Genomic DNA, 22,859 nt, shown 5'->3' with positions numbered 1-22,859 from the left:
TATGCATGATTATTGCTTTTCTATGTACCGTGGGACTCCCACTCCGACGACGGGAAATGATTCAGGCATGTGAATCTATGAAAGACACCAATACTGGAGAACCACAGATTACAGGTAAGTAACTATTGTTCTTATTGACTATGCATAGATAATGCACATCATTAGTGGTAAGCAACAGCACTTCAGGGGGGACAATGTAGTAGCAAACTGACATTTTAAGCAGATTATAGGTTCAGCGATCAGAATTTGATATGGTTTTAAAACCACTTTCTAATGGTTGTGGGTTCTTCTCAAGACAACTTTGCTGGATTGTGAATTTTAATGGGCTTTGCCCACTGCTGGAATGATTGAAAGTGTACTCTACAAGAGAGTTGACAGCTCTTCCTCATATGTATTTGGGTAATTGAATGATGTGTTTTTATTAGGAAGAATATTAAAACAGAAGCATTGTTTAAGACCTGTTAAGATCAGAACTTTTATTAGGCAGCCTTGCTCTGGGTCAGTCCCTTGATTACAGTTCCGTGAGAATGTACGACCTATTTCAGTCTTGTGTGCACATGTTTACTTATACCTCTGGGTAAGCCCTCCCACGCTACATAATCTAGTTAATGCAAGTTTTGAATGTTCCCTTTGCTATTGTATCTACAGCATTGTACCACAAAGTTGTGTATTTAACTCACAATCTTTTCTGTACATGTATATATTACTTTTTTTTGTCTATACGATATGTTTAATTGATCTGACTTGTGATATATCAATGAGCTCTGTAAAAATGCTCTGACACTCCTGAACCTTGATCATGTTGTGCAAATGAATGAATAAATATGTGATGTGAGGGGGCAAAGGAACCTTACCATGGTGGACATCAGGGCTCAGTCAGTTGCTTCACAGAACATCCTTTTGTTCAAACAGGCAAATGACTTTGATGAGAATTTCTAAGGCTGTCACTTGTGCTTCTGTGAAGACTTTTACTGGTCACACCTTTGGGGACATTTCAGTCTCCAAAATTAGAATTGACTGCCATCATGATATTTTTCCCCCTAGCATCAGCGTCCATACTATGGTTAAAAAAAAGAATTCCACCCCTTTATTCCTTTTCTTTAGAATTGGTAGAATCAGTAATAAGACTACTCCTGTGTGGCAGTGAATTTTGATTCTTGTTTGATGTTTCTCACAATTGCTTTATCAATTGGCTTTGGTGATCAAACATAGTCTCAGATGCCTTTTTTCCTAATGTCTAGAAGCTCAGTCTTGCGGAGGAGGGAAGTGCAACGCATGAGCAGCAAGCCACAGAGTGCCGTAACCGGGTGCAGGACCTTGCCACAGAGCTGATTAAAGTAACAGAACAGAAGAACAACACAATGAAAGGTAAGACTCAGAATGGGGAGAGCAATGATGCTTGAATTTCTTCACCACTTATTTTCACACATAATGAGACCTTACCTCCACTGTTTGTGACTACAAATATGGATGGACTGATAGCCTCCCACCTTAGCAGATTTGCAATGCCCCTGCTTTAGGAAGTTAATTTGTGTACCATTGAGACTTTTATTCCAGGTGTTTATTGAAATATGATGTGTTGTGATTTCTTTCACAGATGTGCCCCAGGTTGGCCCAAGTTGTTTTGTTTGTAGACTTCTGTTCCAGACCTTTTTTGAGCTTTTTTGTGCTTTACCTTCTTCATTTATGAAGGTCATATCATTTCCTCAGTGTGCATTACTGTGTTGAATATTTTGTTGTGGTAGTTTTACTTTTCAGTCCCAGGGTTCAAATTTATCTTAAGAGATGATTTGTTGTTTATTGTACTTTCGGGTTTTATTTGTAAACATTACAGATTGATACAGTATTATTGTTCACTCGTGATAGATCAGTTTTAAACCATATGCTCTTAAACTGATGAAAGTGGTGCAAATATTGACATCAAGAGAGTCCCACTGTCTAAAAGCTCCGTCTGTGAACAATAGTAGAGGCAACACACACCAAACCAATAGTCCTGCAGGTGAAGAGTCCTCTCTCTTTAAAACACAAGCTGTCGAAAGAGTTAAGCCTCCGTTACTGTACTAGAATCGTTTTCAGGAATGGTAAGTGTAGGAGAGTAGGATCTGCTTCGTATAGTTACCCACACTTTTTTCTAATGTTTCACTGTTTTCGACTTAGTCTGGTTAGGATCCTGCTATCCAGGACCCCAGCCTAGATGCTTTCTCTCTAAATTGATTGCATGTACTTTAGGTACACTTCAGATTGGATTCTGGGCTACCAAGTATATGGTATACTATGTACCTAGGGCATAGGTACCCCAGAGGCCTCTCAGGGGATGCAGCATGTATTATGCCACCCCTGGGAGACCATTCAAAATGACACAACATGTTTGCTACAGCAACCTGTGTAAGGTGGTGTATGCACCCCTTACTTATATATAGGTTCCCTATATCTATCCATATCACTGCACTTATAAACCTATCAGTCACCCCTATGGCAGGCCTTATCAATCCTGAAGGCAGGGTGCTGGGTTTTATGTGAGAGGGTGCCCATGCATGAGCAGAGCCCCTCTGCAGCTTTCAGAACCTCTATTCTGGGGTTGTTTGTGATGCAGCCTACCATGTTCGAGGCATGTGGGCTGCTGAATTCATATCTGTGCATAGATCGCCGCCTAGTGTTGGGTCCGGATGATTGCACATTGTTGTCCTGGAAGAGTCTTCGAAGTATCCTGAGATGGGGGACTCCTCCCCTGGACCACAGTGCGCATGGGCATCCTCTCCATCCCCAGATTGTTTTTTTCCGCCATTGGGTTCGGATGCAACTATCTTAGCTCAACTTCGGAATACTTAGTTTTAGGCCAAAAGGCCTATAGTTTTCGTCGGTACAGTTACCGTTCGGTGTCGACTACTAGTTCTAGTGCTCCACACCCTTTTCAAAATTTCGAATCGAATTGGTCCAAACTTCCACGCTCCATCGACGATGGAATCGAGAACTCCGTTCAAGAGGTGTCTGTTGTGCCACGCCAAGTACCCTCACATCGACGTCCACCCGGTCTGTAACAAATGTCTCTCGCCGGATCACGACGAATCAAAATGCATGGCCTGCGCGCGGTTCCGATCCAAGAAAATGCTACGGAACCGACGGGCAGCGAGGCTCGAGGCGCAGCAGGCAGCGCCCGCACCCACCAACATATTCAGCACCGAGGACGAGGACGCCGAGAGCGTGGAAGAAATACTATCTAGCCCCGCTTCGGAGCATGGTTCCCGATCGGACGACGATGACGAAGAGCTCTTTCGACGTGAAGAAGCCGTCGACGAGGTAGGGGACATCGACGAAGCCTATGGGGCTGAAGAAGACAGCTCTCCCGAGGAGTTAGGCCAATCCGTCAACACGGAGGCCGAAATTAGTCGTCAGGCTCCGGTCGAGGGATCGCCTTCGGGCCTTACCCAAGACCTAATCCATGGTTCCTCGGCCCCGCCTTCCGGCCCGGCACTGAACACTATGCAAGAGCCAATATTACCCAAGACGACCGGGTTGTTAAACCCTAAAACATCCATCGCCCCAGTCTCTTCCAAATCGAAAGCGAAACTGGTGGTGGTCGGATCAAAGGCGTCGTAACAGTCCACTGCCCCGGCGCCGACGCCGAAGAAAGTCGTCGGCTCCGAACGCGTACAAAAAGACTTCGGCGCCGAACTCACCGCAGCAGACGCGGTCGACGCACAGAAGAAGCGCGCCCTCGTGCACCACAAGGCACCGACACCTTCGGCGCCGACACCGAAGCCCGTCGCCTCCGCAGTCAAAATGGCCGCCTCGGCTACGCCGACGCCTAAAGCACCGATACCGAAGAAGTCCTCGACTACGTCGACTATCGATGCATCCCTTCAAGCCAGTGACCCCCTTCCGACAAAAAAGTCGGGGTCGGCCTCCACACCTACTACCAAGATGCCCACCAAACCACCATCTCAGTTTGCTGTGCAACAGGTCTCTGCATCTCTCCAACGTATCCGGGACCAGGTAGCCCTCCACTCTACCTCGGGTCCCCACACTACCTCACCCGGCACAGTGCATTCGGAGCCCACCAACGTTACCTTTGGGCTGCCACCGACATCGGCACCGAAACTCTTTCAAATTCGGACACGTGTCCTCCACACACAGTCCACCACCTCTGGCCTAACAGAACACGACCCTTCAGGGCCACAGTTTATCGACGCCGACACTGGCAGGCTCATGCTCCACAAGCGCAAGATCACTCCAGTCAGGGAAGTGGTGCCATACAAAATTCCTCTTAAACGCAAGCTACCGGCGGAGCAGGAACCAGTGCTACAAGAACACTTCCATCCCCTTCACTTAGATCCGCAGTCCTTTTCTCCTACCCCTTCTAAATCGGACCCGATGCAGGAATATGGTGGGGACGATACCATCTACCCCGGGGACGCAGATCCCGATGAAACACAGGATCCTGATCAGGCATGGGATGACCCCACAGACCCAAGTGTCACGCCACATGCTCAGGATGCGCAACTCTACAATATTAAAACTTCTCCCACAGAGGACACGGCCGCATTTAATGCCCTTATCGAACGGGCTGCTGCTCATCATGGGGTGGAACTGCACTCTGACGCCATTGAGGAGGACTTCCTGCTTGACACTTTCGCATCTTCGGAAAGAACTGTCAAGACTCTGCCCATGCTTAAAGGGGTTCTGAAGCCTGCCACAGACATTTTCAAAGACACCACAAGAGCCCGAGTCTTAAATCCCAGGATTGAAAAGAAATATAAGCCTGCACCTGGTGACCCTAAATACATTAGGGGTCAGTTGCCATTAGACTCTATGGTGGTTGCCAACGCTCGCAAAAGAGCCCACTCACAGACAACTGGTGATGCTCCTCCCCCAGACAAAGAGTCAAAGGTCCTTGAAACATCTGGCAAACGTGTGGCAGCGCAAGCAGCCAATATCCTGCGCATTGCCAATACACAAGCACTCCTGGCACGTTATGACAGGTCACATTATGACGCGCTAGAGTCACTGCTCCAACACCTACCAGAGGAGTATAAAGAGTCAGCGGAGCTCCTCATTAGAGAAGGACAACTCCTCACTAATGCGTCCATAAAATGCGCCCTAGAGGCAGCTGACACAGCGGCCAGGGCAATAAACACTAGTGTCATGTTACGACGCCATGCCTGGTTACGCATCTCAGGCTTCAAACCCGAGATCCAAAACAATATCCTCAACTTACCGGTTAACACGGAATTTTTATTTGGCCCAGACGTTGACACTACCCTAGAGAAAATAAAAAAAGACACAGATACTGCCAAATCTATGGGGGCGCTACAAACCCAACAATTTCGTAGTGGCTCCTTTCGTCGCACTGGAAATAGGGAAACGTCAAGAGGCCAGGGGTCACAACAACAGTATGCCAAAGGTGGCACACAAACCACCTACGACAAAAACAACAGGGGTGGATATCGTGGATCCAGCGCCAAGGGCAGGGGACGTGGATATGGCAACACCAGGTCCTCCCCAAAAAACAAACAGTGATGCCCTCTCCCTACCCCCCGACCACTTAACACCTGTCGGGGGACGACTCCAGCTGTTCCTGCCCGCATGGAAGAACATCACCACGGACAGGTGGGTCAGGGACATCATTCAACATGGGTACTGTCTGGAACTAACTTCCACTCCACCCAATATACCACCAAAGCACCGTCCAATGTCAGCCGAACACTTACATTTACTCCAGCAAGAAGTGCTTGCTATGCTCGCAAAAGGGGCCATAGAAGTAGTGCCCACCGCCCAGCAGGGCACAGGAGTGTACTCTCTGTACTTCTTGATCCCAAAAAAGGACGGCTCGCTCCGACCTATCCTAGACCTGCGACCCCTAAACCTATATATACTGTCGGAGCATTTCCATATGCTCACCATCCAACAGGTTCTCCCACTACTCACTCAGGGGGATTTCCTAGCTACACTAGACCTGAAGGATGCATACTTCCACATACCAATACACCCTTCACACAGGAAATACCTCAGATTCACCATTCAGGGGAATCACTATCAGTTCAAAGTTCTCCCCTTCGGAGTAACAACAGCGCCCAGGGTCTTTACCAAGTGCCTGGCGACAGTGGCCGCGCATCTGCGAAGACAAAATATTCACGTCTTCCCTTATTTGGACGACTGGCTAGTTCAGGCCAAATCAGCACAACAATGTGCCACCCACATGTCCCACACCATTCACCTTCTTCACGATCTGGGATTCTCACTAAATTACCCAAAATCAAGTCTCCAACCTGCGCACGTACAACAGTACTTAGACGCGACAATCAACACTCTGGCTGCCACAGCTCAGCCAACTTTAGTGAGAATCAACAGCATGCAACTGCTGATCTCAAAATTCAAACCTCAACACTCCCTTCCGGCGCAAGTGTTCATGCAGTTGATAGGCATGATGGCCTCCTGCATCTTCATAGTCCCACACGCGAGACTACATATGCGCCCGCTTCAGGAGTGCTTAGCACGTCAGTGGAATCAGGCTCAAGGACAGCTGAAAGACCTAGTGTTGGTGAGAGGTCGGGCATACAACTCTCTGCATTGGTGGAATCCACAAAACCTTTGCAAGGGCCGACCGTTCCAAGAGCCTGTCCCACAAATAATACTGACAGCGGGCGCGTCTCTCCAGGGATGGGGAGCTCATGTACTCAATTACACAGTGCAGGGACTATGGACTACACAACAAAAGAAGATGCACATCAACCTTCTGGAACTGATGGCAATCTTCCTGGCAATGAAAGCATTCAAAGTACACCTGTGCAACAAGGTCGTGTTGATCCGGACGGACAACATGACTGCCATGTACTACATACAGAAGCAGGGAGGAACACACTCTCCACAGTTGTCTCATCTGGCTCAGAGCATGTGGAAGTGGGCCATTGAGAGGAACATATTCCTCATGGCGGAACACCTCCCCGGCAAAGACAACCAGATGGCGGATCTGCTCAGCAGACACAGCCACCAGATGCACGAGTGGGAGTTACACCCATCAGTACTCCAACCGTACTTCCAGCAGTGGGGTCATCCAGAGATAGACCTATTCGCCACAAGGGAAAACGCAAAATGCCAAAGCTTTGCCGCCAGGTTCCCACATCCACAGTCGCAGGGCAATGCGATATGGATGAACTGGTCCGGCAGATTTGCGTACGCTTTTCCCCCAGCACCGTTGATACCGCTGGTGGCACGCAAACTGCGACAGCACTCACTGACACTCATCCTGGTTGCTCCAACATGGGCACGCCAGCCATGGTACACCACCTTTCTGGAACTTTCCGTGGTGCCGCATCAAAGGCTGCGGATCAAACCCGCGCTTTTGACGCAGAACCATGGAGAAATTCAACACCCAGATCCGCAACAGCTGAACCTGGCAATCTGGCTCCTGAAGTCCTAGAGTTTGGCTACCTAAACCTGCCACCTGACTGTATGGAAATCATTAAGGAAGCTAGGAGACCCACTACCAGAGCTTGCTATGCAGCCAAATGGAAGAGGTTTGTCATTTATTGCAACAACAATGACATTAACCCGCTAGACGCATCTATTCAGAACATAATCTGCTATCTATTACACCTATACCGATGCAATCTAGCAATCCGTGTCCATTTAACCGCAATAGCAGCCTATCTCCAAAACAGGCAGCACCTCTCTTTATTCAGAGTGCCTGCCATCAAAGCCTTCTTGGAAGGACTTAAACGGGTGATTCCCCCAAGGCACCCCCCAGCACCGGTGTGGAACCTCAACTTGGTCCTCACCAGACTAATGGGTCCACCCTTTGAACCTCTCCATTCTTGTGAGATTCAATTCCTTACCTGGAAAGTGGCTTTCCTGGTTGCCATCACTTCCTTAAGACGAGTTAGTGAACTCCAGGCACTAACCATTCAAGAGCCATTTATACAAGTTCACGCAAACCGGGTCGTACTGCGTACCAACCCCAAATTCATGCCTAAAGTAATATCGCAGTTCCACATGAACCAAACCATCGAACTGCCTGTTTTCTTTCAAAACCCACAAAATGTCGCTGAGAGGATGCTCCACACACTAGATGTAAAGAGGGCCCTCATGTACTATATTGACAGAACTAAAAACTTTAGGAAGACTAAACAACTCTTTGTTGCCTTCTCTCCACAACACAAAGGCAACGCCATTTCCAAAGCAGGTATAGCCAGATGGATCGTTAAATGTATCCAAATTTGTTATCAAAAAGCTAAACGCACATTAACGATTCCACCACGAGCCCACTCAACACGGAAGTTAGGGGCCTCCATGGCTTTCCTGGGAAACATTCCTTTACAAGAAATATGTAGAGCAGCCACATGGTCCACTATACATACATTTACAAAACACTACTGTGTAGATGTACACTCAAAACAGCAGGCAGCTGTAGGACAGGCTGTTCTCAAAACTCTTTTTCAGACTGCTGCAGCTGGCACGGGTAGCCGCCGCTAATAGGAGGTACTGCTGTGTATTCTATGCACAGATATGAATTCAGCAGCCCACATGCCTCGAACTGAATATGCTACTTACCAGTATGCATCTGTTCTTGGCATGTAGGGCTGCTGACATTCATATCGCCCACCCTCCTCCCCGGCGCCTGTCGCAGCTGCAGCTCTCAGAATTACTGTATAGCATGGACATCACTTCCTGTATCTACTCCATCACTGCCACAATGGCGAAAAACAATCTGGGGATGGAGAGGATGCCCATGCCCACTGTGGTCCAGGGGAGGAGTCACCCATCTCAGGATACTTCGAAGAGTCTTCCAGGACAACAATGTGCAATCATCCGGACCCAACACTAGGCGGCGATCTATGCACAGATATGAATGTCAGCAGCCCTACATGCCAAGAACAGATGCATACTGGTAAGTAGCATATTCAATACTCTTAAGTGCATTATAACCTCACGGTAAATGCTAACTCAGTGGCGTCACTAGGGGGGTGCGGACCGCACTGGGTGACACCATCACATGGGGTGACACCAAAATGCAAAATAATGGGACCCCGGCAGGCTGAGGAGCTGTTTGGCAGGCTGAGGAGCTGTTTCCTTTTCTCCCAACACTTCGAAGATTCACTGCCGTATATTTACCTCGCTCCAGCACCAAATCTGCAGACGGCAGGCGAGTCCCCTCAAGCAAGGTAAAGCGCGCGGCAGCGCTGGAACCGTTATTTTGAACTCTTGAAGTTGCACCAAATCTGCAGACGGCAGGCGAGTTCCCTCAAGCAAGGTAAAGCAAGGTAAAGCGCGCGGCAGCGCTAGAACCGTTATTTTGAACTCTTGAAGTTGCCTTGAATCGCGCTAATCCCCTGGCAGTGTGATACGCGGCACGTGCGTATTCTGAGCAGCGCTTTTCCTGTGATTAATCTTCCTTTGTGAATAGCACTAGTTGCGCTTTAAACGGCTGACGCGCGGAGACGCGTTGACCATAGTTATGCTTTTCTGATTTGTGGACTTTCGAGTACAAGGTGAAAGCAACGTTTTTGAGACTCGCGCTTTTTGATTACTGAGGAATACTATAATTACTGAGGAATACTATATGGAATACTTTATGGAATACTTTAATTGACTTTTCTCAATCCTAAACATATGCCAATCGGAGGAGGATTATTCCACATTACTTCTTTACGTGGTGAATCCAGAAAACCTTTTGACTCATACCTGGTCCCCGGCGCTTCTCCTGGCCTCCCACAGAGCCCTCCTGCCGCCGCCGCAACAACACCACACCGCGGCCGCAGAGCGCAGGACCTCAGCCCCCAGGAGCCTCAGCGGCGGAAGTCCGCCTACGCAATAAGCGCGCACGGAGGCGCATAAATTTGAACTTCGCCCCCGCGACGCGGGACGCGCGCGGGCGGGCGCCGGGCTAAGCCCGGGCAAAGGGCGGGCCCTCTTAGGCCCTCAGAGGCCTGAGGAGACTGGACTGGGCCAGGGACGTTGGCCGTTTCGTTGTGTATGCATCGGACATCGTAAGCATACTAGTGTTATTATTTATCATTACATGGACAGCTATTCATTTTATATGTCGATGTGGGCAGATTTGATAGATACAATAGATATTGGTGTTCCCCTTCCATCGATTTGAAAGGAACTCTATTGCTTAACTATCATTATTGTCATAGCAATTAGCTAAATACGCCCAAAATGTTGCTATTCTCCATTCGTGCTCAGTTACCCAGACCATATTGATATGATGTCACGCGAAACTAGAAGCAGTAAAGCTGTGTCAGGTAGTTCCAAACTAACTGGAACTTTAGATGATTTTATAGTTCGCACAAATACACTAATAGATCAGGGTATTGTCCTTATGGAGAGGAGGGTTTCCCAAGATCTTGCCTTGGCTAAAAGGTCTTCCATGGGCCACATTGCTACAGCTCGAACCCCATTACGAACCCCTGAGAATATTCCAATTAATCCTAATACACTACATATTAATGCAGAGGTTCATGGTACTACCAGTGCATATTCTGATACTCAAGATTGTAGTACTCTTGATTCACGGGGTTTGGCAATCATAGAAAACACCTCGGTAGCCCCCCAGTCAGATAGTCAGACAGCTAACAATAATATCTCAAGAAAAGGAATAAGGGAGGGAGCAATCCCCAAAAAAAGCACAAGCAAGCGATACTACAAAAAACATCCCGCTACTAAAATTACCAAGGCTACAAAGATGGGAAAGTGCAAAGAAAATAATAGATCCAATGTAAGCGCGACAAGGGAAAGCCAGGGCCAAGAACCTGGGAAAGGAGGGGTTGTCCTTAAGACATTACCTATGAATATTGTAGATGATAGCTGTAGGAGAGTAGGGTCTGCTTTCTATGTTCACCCCCACTTTTTGCTTTTGCTTTACTGGTTTTCGACTTAGATGTGGCTGTGGGCCTGCTAATCAGACCCACAGCCCTGCTGTTCTCTCTCTAAATTAATACCATGTACTTTAGGTGCATAACCCATTTGGATAGGATCACCTTATTGGCCCCTGTACAGTGTACCCTAGGTACCCAGGGCATAGGTGTACCCTAGGCCTACCAGGGGCTGCAGCATGTATTATGCCACCCCTGGCCTGGCCTTCCATTTTGACACAACTGGCTGATCACTCAGCTGGGGCAAGGTCGTGTAATCACCCCTTGCTTAGGTGTAGTATTCCTATACCTAACTTACATATAGACACATGTGTACCTATCAGTCACTCCTATGGCAGGCCTTGACAATCCTGGAGGCAGAGTGCTTGGTAACATGTGAGATGGTGCTCTAGCATGAGCTGAGCCTGTCTGCAGCTTTCGGAACCTTGTCCTTATAGCTGTTCTATGATATAGCCTACCATATACTCTTAAAGTGCCTTATAATCTTAGACGGTTATGGTAACTATGGTTTGGCTTTATCGAAACATGTCGTGTAAGGTGTCTAACACTGTGGAATAATACCCCTATGCCATTTCTGGACATGAGAATATTATTCCCCCCTTCTAGAGGGAAAGACATGTTAAAATCATACTTCAACTGTTAGCCTCTGACCAAAGCCTCAGCATCACAAAATGGATGCTGCTGCCACGACACAAGTCTGACCTCCTGCAGCTGGGAGTGATCCCAGCCAGGGAGGCCTGGACAATAGGTTTCCTGCTTGGGGAGGTGCTAGCACCTCCCCAGACAGCCTTTAGTGTATTGGGGCAGGGTGGGCTGAAAGGAATGAGACATGCCTGGGGCACACAAGGTGTTCCTTGCATAGTCCAGTTCAAACCGGCGCTGGGGCACTCCAGCCCCAGCTCTGGCGCGAAACTGGACAAAGGGAAGTGGGTGTAACCACCCCCTCCCAGGTCCCACCCATAAGGCGTGACCTAGCAGGTATCCCAGCCCCCCAGATTAGTATAAGAGTGGGAGTTGGGCCTCAAGACTTTAGATTATCCTGAACCTGCAAAACTGAACAGAAACTCTGGACCTTCGACATTCGACGAAAGAAGAAGACTGAAGAATCTCCCTTGTAGCCAAGGAGTGGCTACCCTGTGCAAACAGGCACCATCAAGAGACTACCCTTTGCTTTGCCCACGTTCTACGAGGAACCAACTGCAGAGCCTGACCAGAGCCTTGACTTCCAGACTTCTCCGACCCTGATCCACATCGACAGCAAAGCTGAGATCCGTGGAGGCGACGAGCGACGTGGGACCGGCTACCTGGAAAAAGTGGCTAGTAACTTAAAGCGCAGCTTCTGAGGTACCCTCGAAGTTGTGCACCGGGGATTGAGAAGCCCCAACCCCAAGCACCATCTGCACCGAAGATCAGCCCCCCACACTCCACGAGTCCTGCGTGGGGCCCTTCAGCATTTTCCTGCTTGCCGCGTCTGTCCGGTTGCTTGCCCGCTGGCTAGTGGCCTTTGTGACGACGCACCCTGAAATCTTCTGCGCTGGTTTGGCTCCTCCAGACTGGCTCCCGCTTCTCTGCAAAGAAGAAGCACCCCAGACCTTCCTGGTCTGCACCAGAAGCAAGTCCTTCGTTCTTCGTGGGTTCCGCTTGCCAAGGCTTGGTGAGTCCTAGTCCAACTTCGACGCCGCCGACAGCAAGAGCCTTCATGGGACAGCTCGCCTCCTGGTCCTGGTCGTCCTCGACGCTTCCTGGTCCTCCTGGCTGCAGCGACAAGCTTCACCTTCACCTGCAATCTTCACGACATCGCCTGGTTCCTTCCTGGTTCCACGTGGTCACTGGCTAGTGACCTTGACTCTGTCCCTTCTGCTTGCAGGTTTCTTCTCTTCTTGATCCCAGCCTTGGGATCCACCGGACACTCTTCACTGACTGCCTGCCAGCATCTTTCTTCAGGCATCCATAGGAGTCGACTACGAAAACGACGCATCTTCACCCCTATGCACCCGCAGCCTGTGGGCTAGGTAACTTGGGTACTCCGGTGCTCATCAGGATAGTGACTATCCTAGTGTCTAGTTTTCAAGTCTCAACTTCCTAGCTACTCCGGAAGTGTCCTAAATCTACTGTTTTCTAAACTGTACTATTGCTATTGACTTTTACGCATTACGCGTGAGTGTTTCCACTCTGCACACGAATCCCGTGGGCCTCCCACTTCCTAACTAACGCTAGTGTAGTGTAGCCCCAGCGATTCCCTAGGCCTAGGCCTATTCTATTTCCGTGACAGTGGTTCTTATACCACTTACTTAGTATATGGTTTGCGTGGCCCCTAGGGCCTAACTGTATTACTTACCTGTGTGACTTAATGTATGCATAAATAAGACTGTGTTGTACTTACCTCTAATCTCATAAAGAGTGCTGAGGGTTTGCTTAGAATAAATACACTTTATTTTATATATATCTGTTGTGGTGTCCTTTCATTTGGTATTCAAGGGATTATATATGGTATCACAGCTGGCTTCACATGCCATTCAGAGTTTAGCCTAAGACTGCTCTTGTCCATGCTACCACTAGGATAGCTGGTCTATAAGGTTGACTTTACAACCAATCACCATAAGGGTATTTGGACTGATATAAGGTGTACACTAGAACTAGTGACATCATACATCAGGCCAACTTCTCACATTGGTGAGCAGCGGTTGGGATCTGAGCTTGCTGTTGTAATACCATTGTAATCTTGAGATACTAAATTGAAAGATCACACAGATATTGTCTAGGTACATATAACATAGATTATAATACTTAAGTCCTACTGGACTTTGTAGTTGTAGGTTGAAGGGAGTAACACACCCTGACTACAACTACTAGAGAGGTTTAGTAGATACAACTAGTGTAGGTAGGTGCACACACCACACCCTCACTAGATCATGTCTCTGAGAGGAGATCAAGTGGATGCTCTCTCAGGAGGATCAGGTCTGCAAAAGACCCCCTCTAGATATGATACCTTAACATTCCAGGAGATGAGACACTTGTGTACCTCCAGAGGAATAAAACAGGGTGCAAACCCTACCCTCCTTCAGTTAAGGCAACTCCTAGAGGAGTATGACATTCTTAGGGCATCTCAGGCAGGTGCCCTAGGCACAGAGGAGGGTCTACCCACCTCAGAGGAGACTTCAGATGAAGAGGTAGACAGCCAGGGCCAAGTAGGAAGACTTAGCCAGGCTAACCTAAGCTTACATGGGAGTTTGCATGGGGTCCCCCCTTACAGACCCCCAAGTAGGCTTACACAGAGAAGCAGGAGGGACAGATCCCCTTCAAGGGAATCCATCCACTCCCATGTCTCTAACATCTCTAATGCTTCCTCTCACAGGGGAATGACTTCACCTGAGAGAAAGGAGCATGCAGCCAGAATGAGGGAGGCTAATCTGAGGATTCAGAGGGAAGAACTTGCCCTTGCCAAAGAGAAGCTTGCTCTGGCTAGAGAACAAAAGTTAAGTGGGTTAGAACCCACTGGTGGCAGCAACATTCCTAGAGATAGAGACAGGCCCTATGATAATAGAAACCTGAGCAAGATTGTCCCTCCCTACAAGTGTGGGGATGACATCCACAAATGGATAACTGCTTTGGAGAGAGCTTGCAAAGTACAGCAGGTACCCCAAAGTCAGTGGGCAGCTATCTTGTGGCTCTCCTTCTCTGAGAAAGGAAGAGACAAGCTCCTCACAGTTAGTGATGAGGATGCAGATAATTACACTGTCCTGAAGAGTGCTCTGATTGATGGGTTTGGCCTAACCACTGAACAATACAGGTTGTTGTTCAGGGATACCCAGAAGACACAGACTCAGGACTGGACTGACTTTGTAGATTGTGCCACTAAGGCTCTGGAAGGCTGGCTAATGGGAAGTAAGGTTAAGGACTATACAGGATTGTATAATTTGATCATGAGAGAACAAATACTTAACAACTGTCAAAACCAGCTATTGCATCAACACCTGATTGATTCTGATCTGACTTCTCCCCAAGAATTGGGAAAGAAGGCAGATAGATGGGTCAGGACTAGAGTTAAGCAGAAAAACCAGAACCAGGGCGGTGATCAGAAAAAGGCAGACCAGAAGGGTAATGAGCAGAAACAAAAAGACCAGAAGTCTTCACCAGGCCCCCAAAAGGCTCAGGGGGAGGGTGGTTCCAAAAAGGATAAAAAGAAAAATGGCCAAAAGAAACCATGGTGCAACTATTGTAAATCCAACTCACATTGGTTTAGTGCACCAAAAAGGATAAGCCCCCAGCCACCATTGCCCCTAAGGCAACTGTACCCCCTAGTTCAGCTGTAAGTGGTGGTTCCCAGCAAAAGGGTGTAGTAGGGTTAACCCTGGGAACTGAGGAGGATTCTGGCCTAGTCAGAGTACCTACTCAGGCTGTTCTGATCTGTGATGGGGACTTAGCTTTGTCCTCTACTGTAGGCCCCAGTAACCTGGGCAAGTACAGACAGACTCCTTTTATCAACCAAAGAATGGCTCAGGCCTACAGGGACACTGGAGCTAGTGTCACAATGGTGACACCTGCTTTTGTGGACCCTGGACAGATCATACTAGGCGAGAATTACCTAGTGACCAACGCTAGCAATGCCACTACCTCCCATAGTGTGGCTATTGTTAACTTCTCCTGGGGAGGGGTAACTGGCCTCAAGAAAGTTGTTGTTAGTTCAGACCTTTCTGTAGAGTGTTTACTGGGCAATAATCTTGAAACTTCAGTTTGGTCTGAAGTGGAGTATAGGACCCATGCAGAAATGCTGGGGATAGATGCACATGTCCTTGCTGTGACCAGGTCACAGGCCAAAAAGTGCACCACTGAACAAGTGCTGGATCCTGAAACTATGGACCAGTCACAACCCAAGAGAAAGAGCAGCAGGGTTAAGGCTGTGCCTTCCCCCCTGCCTCAGGTGGTGGATCAGCCCTCCCAGGAGGATGATTCTGAGAGCCCTGAAGGAACTGTCCTAGAAGAACTAGAACCTGATCAGGTTGAGTTTCTTGGGACAGGGGGACCTTCAAGGGCAGATCTGAGGCAGGCTCAATTAGACTGCCCCTCTCTTGAACCCCTCAGACAGCTGGCTGCTGCTGAGGCTGCAGGTAATGCTCAAGGTACCCATAGAGTGTATTGGGATGAAGGGCTACTGTATTCAGAGGCTAGAGACCCCAAGCCTGGTGCATCCAGGAGGTTGGTCATACCACTGAAGTTCAGAGGCTTCCTTCTAACCTTGGGCCATGATATTCCCCTTGCAGGACATTTAGGCCAGAACAAGACTTGGGACAGGCTTGTCCCTCACTTTCACTGGCCCCATATGTCAGAAGATACTAAGGAGTTTTGTCGCTCCTGTGTCACCTGCCAAGCCAGTGGCAAATCAGGTGGCACCACAAAGGCCCCCCTCATACCACTACCTGTGGTGGGGGTCCCCTTTGAAAGAGTGGGCATAGATATTGTAGGACCAATGGACCCACAAACAGCATCTGGGCACAGATTCATACTGGTGATAGTGGACCATGCCACCAGGTACCCAGAAGCAATTCCCCTGAGGACCACAACAGCTCCTGTTGTGGCAAGGGCCCTGCTTGGAGTATTCTCCAGAGTGGGCTTTCCAAAGGAGGTCATTTCTGACAGAGGTACTAACTTCATGTCAGGATACTTGACTGCAATGTGGAAGGAGTGTGGTGTTAACTATAAGTTCACCACACCCTATCACCCACAGTGCAATGGGCTTGTTGAGAGATTCAACAAGACCCTAAAGGGAATGATAAAAGGATTACCAGACAAGCTTAGGCGAAGATGGGACATCCTTTTACCCTGCCTTCTGTTTGCTTACAGAGAGGTCCCACAAAAGGGGGTTGGCTACAGCCCTTTTGAGCTTTTGTTTGGGCATCCTGTAAGAGGACCCCTGTGTTTGGTGAAGGAAGGATGGGAGAGACCTCTCAGACAACCCAAACTAGACATAGTGGATTATGTACTTGGTCTCCGCTCCAGGATGGCAGAGTATATGAAGAAGGCTTCTAAAAACCTTGAGGCAAGCCAAGAACTCCAAAAAGCTTGGCATGACCAAAAGGCTGTACTGACTGTTTACCAGCCAGGGCAGAAAGTGTGGGTGTTGGAGCCAGTGGCCCCAGCAGCACTCCAAGACAAATGGTCTGGACCCCACACTATTGTTGAGAAAAAGGGAGAAGTCACCTACTTGGTGGACCTTGGGACTCCCAGAAGCCCCCACAGGGTGCTTCATGTCAACAGATTGAAGGCATATGTTGACAGGGCAGACATGGGGCTACTCATGGCTACAGATGAGGGGCAGGAGGAAGAGAGTGACCCTCTCCCAGACCTGTTGACTCAGAACCCTGATGATGGCTCAGTTGACGGTGTGGTCTTTTCTGACAGCCTCACTGTCCATCAGCAACAGGACTGCAGACAGGTTCTGCAATCTTACAGACATATGTTCTCTCTGACCCCAAGTCAGACAAACTGGTGCACCCATGAGGTGGACACTGGTGACAGTCTGCCTGTGAAGAGTAAAATCTACAGGCAACCTGACCATGTCAGGGACTGCATAAAAGTTGAGGTACAAAAGATGTTGGAGCTGGGAGTCATTGAACCTTCAGAGAGCCCTTGGGCTAGTCCTGTAGTTCTTGTGCCAAAACCTCACACCCAAGATGGTAAGAGAGAGATGAGGTTTTGCGTGGATTACAGAGGTCTCAATGCTGTCACTAGGACAGATGCCCACCCAATACCTAGGGCAGATGAGCTCATTGACAGACTGGCAGCTGCTAAGTTTTTGAGCACATTTGACCTAACAGCAGGCTACTGGCAAATCAGACTAGCTGAGAGTGCAAAGGCCAAAACTGCTTTCTCGACCCCAGGAGGACATTATCAATTTGTGGTAATGCCCTTTGGTTTGAAGAATGCACCTGCCACTTTCCAAAGGTTGGTGAATCAAGTCCTTACTGGGTTGGATGATTATTGTGCAGCTTATCTTGATGATATTGCTGTCTTTAGCTCCACCTGGGAGGATCACCTGGTCCACCTGAGGAATGTTTTAGAGGCCCTGCAAAAGGCAGGCCTCACTATCAAGGCCACTAAGTGCCAGATAGGGCAGAGCAAGGTTGTATACCTGGGCCACCTAGTTGGTGGGGGTCAGGTTCAACCACTGGAGAGCAAGATCCAGACCATAAAGGACTGGGCTCCTCCAACTACCCAGACTCAGGTCAGAGCTTTCTTGGGCCTGACTGGGTACTACAGAAAGTTTGTTAAGAACTATGGGTCCATAGTGACACCACTTAATGACTTGACCTCCAAGGAGATGCCAAAGAAAGTTCAGTGGACAGTAAGCTGTCAAAAAGCATTTGTGAAGCAGGCCATGTGCAGTGCACCTATTCTGAAAAGTCCAGACTACTCCAAAGAGTTCATTGTCCAGACAGATGCTTCTGAGTTAGGTGTGGGAGCTGTTCTTTCACAACTGAATGTAGATGGTCAAGACCAGCCCATTGCTTTTATAAGTAGAAGGCTGACCCTTAGAGAGAAACGTTGGTCAGCTATTGAGAGGGAGGCCTTTGCTGTGGTTTGGGCCCTGAAGAAGCTGAGGCCATACTTGTTTGGCACTCACTTCAAGATTCAGACAGACCATAAGCCCCTCTTGTGGCTAAATCAGATGAAGGGTGAAAATCCCAAACTTCTTAGGTGGTCCATTTCCCTACAGGGGATGGACTTCACAGTGGAACATAGACCTGGGACTGACCATGCCAATGCAGATGGACTCTCCAGATATTTCCACTTAGAACATGAAGACTCAACTGGTCAAGGTTAGTTTAATGTCCCTAAGTTTGGGGGGGGGGGTTGTGTAGGAGAGTAGGATCTGCTTTCTATGTTCACCCCCACTTTTTGCTTTTGCTTTACTGGTTTTCGACTTAGATGTGGCTGTGGGCCTGCTAATCAGACCCACAGCCCTGCTGTTCTCTCTCTAAATTAATACTATGTACTTTAGGTGCATAACCCATTTGGATAGGATCACCTTATTGGCCCCTGTACAGTGTACCCTAGGTACCCAGGGCATAGGTGTACCCTAGGCCTACCAGGGGCTGCAGCATGTATTATGCCACCCCTGGCCTGGCCTTCCATTTTGACACAACTGGCTGATCACTCAGCTGGGGCAAGGTCGTGTAATCACCCCTTGCTTAGGTGTAGTATTCCTATACCTAACTTACATATAGACACATGTGTACCTATCAGTCACTCCTATGGCAGGCCTTGACAATCCTGGAGGCAGAGTGCTTGGTAACATGTGAGATGGTGCTCTAGCATGAGCTGAGCCTGTCTGCAGCTTTCGGAACCTTGTCCTTATAGCTGTTCTATGATATAGCCTACCATATACTCTTAAAGTGCCTTATAATCTTAGACGGTTATGGTAACTATGGTTTGGCTTTATCGAAACATGTCGTGTAAGGTGTCTAACACTGTGGAATAATACCCCCATGCCATTTCTGGACATGAGAATATTATTCCCCCCTTCTAGAGGGAAAGACATGTTAAAATCAAACTTCAACTGTTAGCCTCTGACCAAAGCCTCAGCATCACAAAATGGATGCTGCTGCCACGACACAAGTCTGACCTCCTGCAGCTGGGAGTGATCCCAGCCAGGGAGGCCTGGACAATAGGTTTCCTGCTTGGGGAGGTGCTAGCACCTCCCCAGACAGCCTTTAGTGTATTGGGGCAGGGTGGGCTGAAAGGAATGAGACATGCCTGGGGCACACAAGGTGTTCCTTGCATAGTCCAGTTCAAACCGGCGCTGGGGCACTCCAGCCCCAGTTCTGGCGCGAAACTGGACAAAGGGAAGTGGGTGTAACCACCCCCTCCCAGGTCCCACCCATAAGGCGTGACCTAGCAGGTATCCCAGCCCCCCAGATTAGTATAAGAGTGGGAGTTGGGCCTCAAGACTTTAGATTATCCTGAACCTGCAAAACTGAACAGAAACTCTGGACCTTCGACATTCGACGAAAGAAGAAGACTGAAGAATCTCCCTTGTAGCCAAGGAGTGGCTACCCTGTGCAAACAGGCACCATCAAGAGACTACCCTTTGCTTTGCCCACGTTCTACGAGGAACCAACTGCAGAGCCTGACCAGAGCCTTGACTTCCAGACCTCTCCGACCCTGATCCACATCGACAGCAAAGCTGAGATCCGTGGAGGCGACGAGCGACGTGGGACCGGCTACCTGGAAAAAGTGGCTAGTAACTTAAAGCGCAGCTTCTGAGGTACCCTCGAAGTTGTGCACCGGGGATTGAGAAGCCCCAACCCCAAGCACCATCTGCACCGAAGATCAGCCCCCCACACTCCACGAGTCCTGCGTGGGGCCCTTCAGCATTTTCCTGCTTGCCGCGTCTGTCCGGTTGCTTGCCCGCTGGCTAGTGGCCTTTGTGACGACGCACCCTGAAATCTTCTGCGCTGGTTTGGCTCCTCCAGACTGGCTCCCGCTTCTCTGCAAAGAAGAAGCACCCCAGACCTTCCTGGTCTGCACCAGAAGCAAGTCCTTCGTTCTTCGTGGGTTCCGCTTGCCAAGGCTTGGTGAGTCCTAGTCCAACTTCGACGCCGCCGACAGCAAGAGCCTTCGTGGGACAGCTCGCCTCCTGGTCCTGGTCGTCCTCGACGCTTCCTGGTCCTCCTGGCTGCAGCGACAAGCTTCACCTTCACCTGCAACCTTCACGACATCGCCTGGTTCCTTCCTGGTTCCACGTGGTCACTGGCTAGTGACCTTGACTCTGTCCCTTCTGCTTGCAGGTTTCTTCTCTTCTTGATCCCAGCCTTGGGATCCACCGGACACTCTTCACTGACTGCCTGTCAGCATCTTTCTTCAGGCATCCATAGGAGTCGACTACGAAAACGACGCATCTTCACCCCTATGCACCCGCAGCCTGTGGGCTAGGTAACTTGGGTACTCCGGTGCTCATCAGGATAGTGACTATCCTAGTGTCTAGTTTTCAAGTCTCAGCTTCCTAGCTACTCCGGAAGTGTCCTAAATCTACCGTTTTCTAAACTGTACTATTGCTATTGACTTTTACGCATTACGCGTGAGTGTTTCCACTCTGCACACGAATCCCGTGGGCCTCCCACTTCCTAACTAACGCTAGTGTAGTGTAGCCCCAGCGATTCCCTAGGCCTAGGCCTATTCTATTTCCGTGACAGTGGTTCTTATACCACTTACTTAGTATATGGTTTGCGTGGCCCCTAGGGCCTAACTGTATTACTTACCTGTGTGACTTAATGTATGCATAAATAAGACTGTGTTGTACTTACCTCTAATTTCATAAAGAGTGCTGAGGGTTTGCTTAGAATAAATACACTTTATTTTATATATATCTGTTGTGGTGTCCTTTCATTTGGTATTCAAGGGATTATATATGGTATCACAGCTGGCTTCACATGCCATTTAGAGTTTAGCCTAAGACTGCTCTTGTCCATGCTACCACTAGGATAGCTGGTCTATAAGGTTGACTTTACAACCAATCACCATAAGGGTATTTGGACTGATATAAGGTGTACACTAGAACTAGTGACATCATACATCAGGCCAACTTCTCACAATAGCTTTTTAGACAACTCCCTAGCTGACATTCTTTCTGTTAATTTATCAGCTGACAGTACAGGCATAAATATAGGGAATGAAGATCCCCTTATATTGACCTTGTCAAAAATACTCAAGACACTGCTCATTCCTATAGAAGAAAGATTAGTTGGGATAGAAAAGCAACTTATAGAACTGAGGAAAGAAAAAAAAGATGAACATACCAATAAGCAAAAAAAGGTAACTCAGATACCAGCCCCTATTAGCAATGTACAGGTATCAAAAAAACTTGACAATGTTGTAGAAAAAGAAAGGAATCCAGTCCCTAAGGTCCCTAACACCAATTCTATCATTATTGATGTGGGTGAAAAAAGTGTAAAGTCCATTATGACACGTGGAACAACAGTTAAAAAAACGGCTCCTTGTAGTACGCCTAGATGCAATGATGACAACACGCATATAGAAAAGCGCAGGAATGTTAATCTACCTCCTGAAGCATGCGACTATGTAGTCATTTTAACTGGGGTTCCGGAATTAGGCCCATCAGTCCTAGAACCGTATGAGGCGCTCAAAAACAAAGTCTCACACTGGTTGAATATTAATCATCCATTACCACCAACAATAAGAAGCAATATCCTAATGGTAGAGAGGGTCCCTTGGGTAGGCAACAATAGGAAAAAAATACAAGGGGACTGTGTGATTGTATCATTTGAAGACCCTCGGTCAGTAGGACATATCTGTTTGGGAGTCCAAAGGAATAACGGTTCATTGATTGTAGCAAGACCCCTGGCTTATTTTTATCCACCAATGGAACACCAAGATAACGCATGGAGTTGGTTAAGGGATACAAATCAAGATAGGGGTGGAATTGACCCTAAAAGAAGGGAAAGGGAGGGGGACGATGGCTGGACCATAATACAACGTTGGGCCGGGAGGCCCCAACATGCCAATTCGCAGTATCATAGAGAATGGATGGGTCCACAGTTCGCCCAACCTTTAATCCCTTGCTATAATAGGTTTAGCGGACTGGAGGCTGTTGATTGACTCCCAGTACATGGGGAAGGACATAAATCTACACCCTGTCCATTAGTCCCACCCGCTACTTTACCCGCGTCTCCAACAAGTCCTTTTAGGACATCGGATTACCCAAATGGCTTATCTCAATTGCTATCAACTGGTACACAGGGGGGAAATATAATATCCAAAAATAAACTCATGGAAGTTCTAGAACCAACACCCAAAGAGGAACAAATAAAGCATCATGAGGCAAATGATCATAATAGTAACAGGTCAGGAACACCGATGACATTAAGTAAATCTTCATCGGCTATTAGCTGCAGCTTAAACCAAGGTCTTTCTATGGCCAAGATTGTTTCATGGAATGTTGCAGGAGTGGGTTCAAAAATAAGTGAC

General features: G+C 48.3%; 1 protein-coding gene across 1 annotated transcript in view; it reads left to right on the top strand.

The window, feature by feature from the left end:
• Positions 1-22,859, top strand: part of PMFBP1 (polyamine modulated factor 1 binding protein 1) — a 2,019,859-nt gene that overhangs the window by 1,202,344 nt on the left and 794,656 nt on the right. The window contains exon 30 of the mRNA XM_085636957.1: positions 1,242-1,368. Within this exon, the coding sequence (XP_085493083.1) occupies positions 1,242-1,368 (127 nt within the window). The remainder of the gene's footprint in view (positions 1-1,241; positions 1,369-22,859) is intronic.

This window comes from Triturus cristatus, chromosome 12, assembly GCF_964204655.1.
Source record: "Triturus cristatus chromosome 12, aTriCri1.1, whole genome shotgun sequence".
NCBI classification, from domain to species: Eukaryota; Metazoa; Chordata; class Amphibia; order Caudata; family Salamandridae; genus Triturus; species Triturus cristatus.
This window is presented reverse-complemented; position numbering and strand designations above follow the sequence as displayed.